Here is a 9,732-nt window from a genome sequence, read left to right as displayed (position 1 = left end):
TTTGTTAATGGAGAAGTCTGGTAAAAAAACACAGCCTTCCCAATGACAGTTCTGATGTCCTAATCTTTCCTTATTTTGTGGGGAAAGTTCTTGAAGTCCAGCTTTTTAAATCCATTTCTTTACCTCAAACATAATTTTTAAACATTCACATTCTTCTCTTCTTTTGTTCTTTTGGTGACAAAGCTACTCGGATTTGATGTCCTGAAAAGAACTTTATAAATTCAACCATCAATTAAAAACCAGTCAGCAAGAACAATGCATCCAAATATTTGATACAAATATACTACCAGATGATTCAACTCATAACAAAGTACCCAATAAAACAAGAAAACCCCACAAAAACACAACCCAAATAACACAATATAACACCCTTTTTATTGACTCTTTTGGAGGGATAATCATGGCCTCAGAGCTGTGTCCAGCTTGGCTGCTCTGCCTTTTTATTTAATATTTTTTGGGAGGAAACCATGGAGCATGCACAGCCATGGCAGCTTATGCTTGATCCTTCCTTGTTCTTTTCCATATAAAACAATGGTTCAAGATTGTAAGTCTACAGAGAGCTTGGCATCAAGGAATCAAATGTGATGTAATGTTGAACATCAAACTTGAAATCCAGAAGTTAACTAGGAGACAACTCAGAATGCAGATATTCTATTCAAGCTAAGCCAACAAAAGCTAATCAGTTAGATTCGGAATCAGGCAATCCTTCCTCCAGGTCTAAGGCCAAATTTGGAGATACACTACCATGGTACTGTTGGATCACCAAAACTGATGCCGCTGTTGAGAAATCTGTTGAAGCCAACAAACTCCCCAAAGGCCCCAATTCTGGACACTCGCTCCTCCTATCTAGAGGAAGGGGAATGGCCGCCTTATCAGGAGCTCGACCCACCAGGAACAGGTTGCAGAAACTAGCCTCACGAATTGCAGCAATGGTTTCTGCAGCACTTCTGACTTCTTTCTCCTCATATTTTATGGAGCCATCTTTGGATATCTTCTGCTTGAGCTCAGCGAGACACTCCTCATCAGGTTTGGAATTGCCATCAACTAACTCAATCCCCTCTACAGTCTCATGCTCAACTAAGAAGCGAATGACCATTAAATTGATACCAGGATGCTCAGCCATGCGAATCCCATAAGCAAGAGCTTCACGGTCATCATGGCCACCAAAGAAGAGTACTGTGATGAAATAAGAAACATTACTTGCTGATACATGGGTGGTACCACCAAGCCCGCGGTCTACTAGGATCCCAACTGAGCAGGCTGCATGTTCAAGAACCCTACGGTTAACCCAACGGAAGTCTGTTCGTGTAGTCTCAAGTGAGCCATCCACCCTCTGGTGCTTGTGGAATGGTAGAATGATTATAGCAACCCTCTTCCTATCAGCAGTGGTACAAATGTCCTCGTGCATGTCAGATATTGAAGATATGGAAGTCATTGGCCGGACAGACACTTGGCTTAGCTGCTGGAAAGCCTCAAAAGCCACAACAATCTGGTTGGACTCTGATCGAACACCCTTGTTCCAAAAGGGTAGTCCATTCTTCCTCACCTTGTGTACCATCATTATAGCTGACGATCTCTCAGAGAACTCCATTAGATGCATTGCATATATGCAAAGTCCCTCATGCTTGTTGGTCCCCCTTGAGGCCTCAAAGAGATTTATCATTGATGGGATATTTCTTGCACCATGGAAACATGCCATAATTCTAAGCTCAGTGTTTGTGTTTTTCCTTTCAATTGTTCTTTGCTTGTGGTCAGTGTTTCTTTCCCTTTTAGCTGGCTTATACACGGCCACGACTAGAGGTGTGGTGATAAATGTTGTGAATAGAGCCATTAGAACCATTATGGCAAATGTCTGGTCATTTAATACCTGCAAATTCAATCAGAAAAAACCACAGGATGATGAATAGCATATGATAAAATTTTAAAAAATCAAAGCTTCTCAACCTTCATTAGTAATGAAAAGGACACTCATATTACCTTTCTATCTTTACCAATGTTGAGGACAATGAGCTCCACCAAGCCTTTACTGTTCATTAGGAACCCCAGTGCCAGAGCTTCACGCAGAGGCATTTTGAATGAAAGGGAAACCACAACAGTGCCCACAATTTTCCCAATGCAGGCTGTAAATATGACCAAGACCAGGAGAGCCCATGACTGAAGCCCTTGAATTGTAGCTACATTAGTTTTCAATCCACTGGAGACAAAGTAAAGTGGCAGAAAGAGGCCAGATACAAGATCTTCAACTTTCTCCAGAAGAGCGCCTGCAAATGGCCCTTCCTTTGGGACCAGAATTCCAACCACAAAAGCCCCAAACATGGCATGGATCCCAATGGCATCAGTAACAACCCCAGCTGCCAGAACAACAGCTAATGTAGAACATATATACATCTCATCCACTGGCTCACCTTCATGGCATCGCCTGGCCATCCATTTGAATATTGGTGGGAGAATGAGACTCGCACAAATAACAAAGCCACACCCACATAAGAGAACCCAGAATGGCACAATGGGAGACTGTTTACTGCCAGATAAGGAAATAGCAAGAGCAAGTAGAATCCATGCAGCCACATCATTAACGGCTGCAGCTGACATTGCCATTCTGCCAACATCAGTAGTTAAAAGTTTCAGCTCAGCTAATATACGGGCTAAGACAGGGAAGGCAGTTATGGAAAGTGCGACACCCATGAATACAAGAAACGAGGTCCCATTGACCCCTTTGGCTATGGTTTCTCGGAGAACAAATGATGTGCCAATTCCTAATGCAAAAGGGAGGCTGATTCCGGCGATGGCAATTCCAAGGGCTTTCTTTCCAGTTCGACGAAGAGACTTAGGATCCAACTCTAGGCCTGCAAGGAATAGAAAGAACAGGAGTCCAAGGTTGGCTAGAGTGTCCAACACTGTGAGGCTTTGTGATGGGAATACTGCGTGCAGATAGCTCTCGCTTCGACCCAGAGCTGATGGCCCAAGTAGTATTCCTCCCTGCCAAATGAGCAGCAGAATGTAAGGTAAAATTTTCAAGATAGTCAGTATTTAGCATAGGTAATAACAAATACAAAATTGTGATTTGAAGAAAATAAATCCTGATCTTGGAAATTTTGTGAGAAAATGTTAGCTAAAAAAAATATAAGGAATGAAAAGTGAAGGAAAAAAAAAAATTAAACTTAATAAAAAAAATTTCGAAGATTTTCTCAAACTCATTTTACTTGTTTTTCTTATTTTATATAGAGATAAAATGATTTTAAAAGACATAAGTTTTATCATGAAAAATATAAAAGAAAATTATATATAATTAAAATTAGTAAGAACATAATACATTTTCAAAGAAAATAAGTGAACTGAGTTTGAAAAAGCATTTGAAAATAATTTATTAACTTAAATTTTTTTTTTTTCTTTCCCTCAAATTTTCTGAAGACGGATTAGCATTTTTTTTTTCCTTAGTACTTTTCTAGAACCAAAAATAACAAAATTATACCACGGATTGCATGGCTAAGTTAAAAATCATTTTTCTTCTTTAGCAGCCACAAGACTTTGAACTACAGTAAGTTAGCAGGGTCAAGAAGAAAAATATTCAGACTAAAATCAAAACCAAATAGTACTCTTTTGCCTAACTGCTTGCAAATAAGTTGACCCTAGGAATCAAAAATAAAGATATCCAACAGCTAAGTATTCAATGAAAAATGCACGTCACATACCACTTGGACATTAAACAAAGTGATTTACATGATTCAGATGTGTGACTAGTTCAGAAAATGAGAGTAAATCCAAACAAGATATTTTATTTTGGATTTTTTGTCTTTTCCATCTTTGGCATCATCGATTTTCTGGGTTCAAATGCAAATACAACTGGCTATAAACTGAAATACTCCAATACTTGACTTCTACGCCATAACTGTGGGGATTGAATTATGTTGCAATGAGAATAGAACACCACAATTGCAGGGGAAAGAACTAAGTTTACATGGCATAAAAAGGAAGAACATACCACAATCTCTGCAATCACTCGTGGCTGCCTTAGCGGTCTGAAAAGATAAGCAAGACCTCGTGTAACAACAAGCACCAGGCAAATCTGCAAAATGGCAAGAGGGAGCGCAAAATGAAGAGGATTATCCCCTTGAAAAAGGCCATTAGACACCGACTTCATCGGAGATGGACATGCATGCCCAGCTGAAGAATTGGTAGCCATTACACCAAAACATCAACAGAAACCAGCAATTTTCACTTCAGCCTCTGTAGAGAAAAAAACATCTTATATCAGACTGCAAATTCCCTAAAAAAGACAGAACTATACAAGAGAAAGACCACAATACAGGGTATCTCACTGTTTACCAATAACTACTAGAAAATGAAAATATAATTTGTATTCCAAGCAACCTCTCCAGTATGCTTCTCTAACACACTTGGTGGAATACCTTACAACTTAGCCTTTTATGTAGGAGAAGCAAAGCAGAAAGCTTTAAATGAGTGAATGGCATCACTCCTTGCTAATAAGATATATCTACAGCCCCATAAATTAGATCAACCATTTTTAATTACACAAAAAGACTTCTAATTTTTTCTATCAATTTTATAAAATAGTTCTATAAGAACCTTTTTTCCAGTTTTAAAACATTTAAAAATATATATATATTCGAAAATATTTATAAATTGTATGCACCCCAGAAAGCAAATCTAGGAATAATATGAACAAGGATTCCTATCAAACAAACAACTACTCTGTTTTCTCCTTTCCGTACTAAAAAAGAAATGGGCTTCAACTAAAGCCCTCTTGAAAAGTGGTCTTCAACCTCTGAATCCGGCGATGCCAGCGAATACTGCCAGAACACCGGTAGTAAGGAAGCACCGAACTATTTGATTGGCGCCAGAGACGACTCCAGCCTCTGACTTCGATCAGATCTTGGGAAAAGAGGTAAAAATTTGGAATTTCTTGATTGCAGAAAAACACAAAAACTATGAATCCTCGATGATGAAAACGATGGAGTATGAAACTGTGGCAAGACTCTAGCCCTTCTGACTGGAACTGAACTTTTTCCTTAAAAAGTTATGGGATGAACAATTTCAAGAACTCACAGAATCTCCATAATTTGCTATTTTTTGAACCTTTCTGATAAAATAAAATAAAAATGTTATTTTTGAATCCTACGGCGGACTGATGAGATCTGTGGGGCTCGACTTAGGGATTTTTGTGCTGGAGATGATTTAATCCAAATCAAATCCCAGACAATGCTAATGAAGATGATGATGAATCGATTGAAATGAAGCGTGGTTGTTTATCTCAAGATTTAATGTAATGCAAAAACTCAGATAACCCTAATATCGTCTTCATCGTCTCAAAATTTAATCAAGAATCTGGGAGAAATTTTCCTGGAAAAAAAAAAATCTAGGCAAAGCTCGATTCACAGTTTTGATCATGATTACAGCAATACCAGTTATAACGTTGAAGAAAAAAGAAAAGCTTCCTGGAACTTCCTCGAATTTTTTTGGTAAAAAAAAAAAATCTGGTAAAGCTCGATTCACAGTTTTGATCATCACATATATAACATTACATCAATATCAATTACAAATTTGAAGAAAAAGAAAAAGAAAGAAGATGAAGAAACCAAGTGAAAAGAAGAAAAAAAATGTCAAAGACTCACCCAACGGAATGACAAAGTGCTCTCATGGATTCTCCACCCTCAGTAGTGATTTTAAGTGCAAATCTCCTATTTGACTTGAACACCAACTGAAAATTGGATTTGACTTAACACCAACTGCTTTATGAAATGCCTTCAAGATTTTGGAAAACTGAAAATATTTAATTGGATAACATCTTACAATTAAAAAGTCAACTTTAATCGCTGATCATCTTGCCTTTTATAATACTAGTTCATTAAAATAATATCATTTTTTTTTTTACAAATAATACTTAATTAAATTTGTTTATACCAAGAAATCCTAATATTCCATTTCAATGGAGTTCTTGCAGAAGGTTGAAAGTTAATGGCGCTTTCACAGTTTTCCACCATCAACTACGACTTCCTAGGAAATATCTGAGTTTGGAAACGACCCGCTTGATATTGCTGCACAACAAGCACTGATGCAGCTGTGGGAAAACCAGCACAAGTTAGCAAACCGCCCACCGGCCCCAGTTCAGGGAACTCGATCCTTGGGCTCAATCCAGCAACGAGTTGACCCTCTGGCGTTCGACCCACAACAAACATGGTGCAGCGGCGGTATTCACGGATGATTTCGATGGCTTCTGCAGTATTTTTTATGACTCTTTCTTCCTATTTGACCGAGCTGTTGTGTGACGTCTTGTTCTTGAATTCAGCCAGGAAGTTTTCGTCCAATGAGGAGTTGGAGTTGGGATGTGGGTCAGGCGTGAGGGCCTCCTGGGTGTCTGTGTGGAATAGGAAGCGAATGGCTACTAGACTGATGCCGGGATGCTCAGCCATGCGTGCGCCGTACGAGAGGACTTCACGGTCGTCGCAGCCGCCAAAGAATGGGACTGTGATGATGGAGGAGACGTTGCTTGCAGATACTTGGACCGTTCCACCGAGGTCGCGGTCGACTAGGATCCCAACTGAGCAAGGAGCATGCTCGAGGACCTTTCTGTTGACCATGCCGAATTCACGTCTTCTAGTCTCCAATGTTCCATCAAATCTCTGGTGCTTATGGAATGGGAGGATGATGATCGCTGCCCTTTTCCTTTCAGCACTAGTGCAGATGTCCTCGTGGATGTTGGACAAGGCTGAAATTGCTGTCATTGGCCTGATAGACGCTCTGCTGAGCTGCCCGAAAGCCTCAAACGCCACAATTAATTGGTTGGAACCAGAGCGCAGGGCCTTGTTCCAAAAGGGTAGCCCATTCTTTCTTGCCTTGTGAACCATCAGTATTGCAGATGACCTCTCTGACAGCTCCATGAGGTGCATTGCATAGACACAAAGTCCTTCCCTCTTCTCGGTTCCACGTGAAGCCTCAACGAGATTGATCATTGTAGGAATGTTGTTTGTACTCTGGAAACAAACCAAGATTCGAAGTTCAGCATTGGGGTTTTCTATCAATTGTTCTGTGATTGTAATCGGCTTTACTTGTCCTTTTAGCCGGCGTGTATACTGCTATAACTAGAGGTGTTGTGATAAAGGTTGTGAAGAGAGCCATCAGAACCATGATGGCAAATGTTTGATCATTCAATACCTGCAAAAATCACCATTGAAGTACAAGTTAGAAATAAACCATTGCAACAAATCGGTGATTTCAATAAAGTTTATGTTCTACCTTTCTCTCTTTATCAATGTTGAGGACAATGAACTCCACCAAGCCCTTGCTGTTCATTAGGAACCCCAGAGCTAGAGCCTCCCGAACAGGCTGCATTCTCCAACTGAGGGAGACAGCAACGGTTCCTGCAATCTTCCCCAAACAGGCTGTAAATATGACCAAAACAAGGAGACCCCATGATTGAAGCCCCCTAATGGTGGCCACAGCAGTCTTCAATCCGCTTGAGACAAAGTACAACGGAAGGAGGAGGCCAGATACAAGGTCCTCAACTTTTTCCACAAGAGCACCTGCGAAAGGACCTTCTTTGGGGACAAGAATTCCCATCACAAAAGCACCAAAGAGCGCATGAATCCCAATGGCGTCAGTAACAAACCCAGCTGCCAAAACAGCAGCTAAAGTAGCACATACATACATCTCATCCACCGGCTCACCCTCAGGGCAACGCTGAGCCATCCATTTGAATATTCGTGGGGCAATGAGTGAACAGCAAAGGACAAAACCAAATCCACACAAAAACACCCATAATGCTACTATGGGGGAACGGCCAGTACCAGAGAGAGCAATGGCAAGAGCAAGTAGAATCCATGCAGCCACATCATTGACAGCAGCAGCAGACATGGCCATTTGACCAACATCAGTAGTTAAAAGCTTGAGCTCTGCAAGGATACGGGCCAAAACAGGGAAGGCAGTGATAGAGAGAGGGCCACCCCCATGAATACAAGAAACGGACCTTCATCTACACCCTTGGAAATCGTTGCTCTGAGGACAACAGATATACCAACTCCTAAAGCAAAAGGAAGGCTGATTCCCGCAGCAGCAATGCTAAGAGTTTTCTTTCCAGTGCGACGGAGGGAGTTGAGATCTAACTCCAAGTCTACAAGGAATAGAAAGAAGAGAAGACCAAGGTTTTCCAGAGTATCCAACACTGTATGGCTTTGAGGTAGAAATATCGCATGCAAATAGTTTTTGTTGCGACGCAGAGCTGTGGACCAAGCAATATTCCTCCCTGCCAAAGTGCAAATAAAAGTTTATTTCTCCACCATGCATTGAATACAGAGAATCTGTGCTTATAAAATAAGTGCAAGGAGAACAGATTCGAGTGATTTGGTATATATTTCATCTATTGATTTAAATGAAGATCAAACTGCACATATCCCTATTTATATATTTGAAGCATCGATCTTTCAAACTTGAAAAACCATAACCTAAAAGAACAACAATGCATTCAAGGTGAAGGATATAGTAAAAAAGAAGTTACAATAATCTCTGCTACCACACGAGGTTCTCGCAGTGGATTCAGAAGAAAAGCAAGACAGCGAGTAACCACAACTACAAGGCATATCTGCACAATAACTAGAGGGAGAGCAAAATGAATGGGATTATCCACCTCGAACACCCCATTTGATGTGGCCTTGGTGGGTGGTGGGCGGTGGGCAAGTCACATTTGTTGCCATTTTTCACCGAAACAAAGCAGAATTCAAACAGATGAAAACTGCCACTTCTCACTTCATTTCCTGCATCATATCACAATCAAGACATGAATTCCAAGCTCTAGACCAGTCTTCAAAACATAGGCAGCCAACAATCGTCTTAAATCGCATTAATTTATGAATGAAGTGCATGTGATGAACATCCAAATATGATTATGAAAATGAAGTGGTCAATGGAAAAGTCATCACCACAGCCTGTAAAATGCCAAAGTCTTTGTCATGCTTGGTTGAGATTAAATATTTTTTTTCAAGTATATCAATATTTTTAAAAAAATTTATTCCTATTGCTTGCCATGTGTCTTAACCCTATTGGCCTAAAAAAGTGGGTATGTTTTAAATGACCTTTATAATCAAACCCCCAAAAAAAATTGTAAAAAAGAAATGGTGAAATTGGTTGAACTCATGGGCATGAAGGAAATTGGGAGAAAGCATAAAGTTATGTAGTTTAAACTTTAAATCCATACTAAATATGGAAATGGAATTCAATTCAATGCACATATTTCTAGCCTTTTCTAGGCTTCCAAACAAAGTTATTATTAGAGGGCTCCTCGCATCATAAAGTAAAATTTTGTACAATTTTGGCACTCTTTGGGCCATTAATAACATTTGTATATCTCGTGACAAAGATAAAAGATACTATTATGCTGATTTTTTTTTATTATTTAATTGAATAGTTAGGGAAGGTATATATACATATAATTAATTTTAAAATGATTTATTTTTTATTTTCTCATTTTAAACTAATACAAAATTATAAAAAAATGATAATATTTTATTTATTTACAAAATGTAATTAAAATATTTAAATAACTTTTATCAAAATAAAAAATTATAGGGGCAGTGTGGTGGGATGGGTATGGCAAATTCTGAAAGGTGGGTGGGATGATTGGCATCCTGCCTTGGTTTAGTTTGAGGTAAAAATAACTAAATAAATAATGACAATTGGATTTGATTTGAACACCAACTGTTTTATGAAATGCCCTCAAGA

At 39.3% G+C, this 9,732-nt stretch overlaps 1 protein-coding gene and 1 pseudogene across 2 annotated transcripts; both read right to left on the bottom strand.

Annotated features, from left to right (window-relative positions):
* Positions 1-249: 249 nt before the first annotated feature.
* LOC117932998 (cation/H(+) antiporter 18-like) lies at positions 250-5,735 on the bottom strand. 2 transcript variants are annotated; one of them, XM_034854353.1, is made up of 4 exons: positions 4,785-4,801; positions 3,983-4,227; positions 1,978-2,979; positions 250-1,867 (listed from the first exon to the last, which is right to left on the bottom strand). In XM_034854353.1, the coding sequence occupies exons 2-4, from the start codon at positions 4,181-4,183 to the stop codon at positions 680-682; spliced, it is 2,391 nt and encodes a 796-aa protein (XP_034710244.1). In that variant the 5' UTR covers positions 4,184-4,227; positions 4,785-4,801; the 3' UTR covers positions 250-679. The 2 variants fall into 2 exon arrangements, with proteins under 2 accessions (XP_034710244.1, XP_034710239.1); XM_034854348.1 differs by lacking the exon at positions 4,785-4,801 and adding an exon at positions 5,634-5,735 and having other exon boundaries at positions 256-1,867.
* Positions 5,736-5,920: 185 nt separating this feature from the next.
* LOC117933014 lies at positions 5,921-8,708 on the bottom strand (annotated as a pseudogene).
* Between the last annotated feature and the right edge of the window lie 1,024 nt (positions 8,709-9,732).

The sequence above is a fragment of the Vitis riparia genome, chromosome 2 (genome assembly GCF_004353265.1).
Source record: "Vitis riparia cultivar Riparia Gloire de Montpellier isolate 1030 chromosome 2, EGFV_Vit.rip_1.0, whole genome shotgun sequence".
In the NCBI taxonomy this organism is placed as follows: domain Eukaryota; kingdom Viridiplantae; phylum Streptophyta; class Magnoliopsida; order Vitales; family Vitaceae; genus Vitis; species Vitis riparia.
Note: the sequence above shows the minus strand (reverse complement) of the source record. Positions and strands in the feature narration are given on the sequence as shown.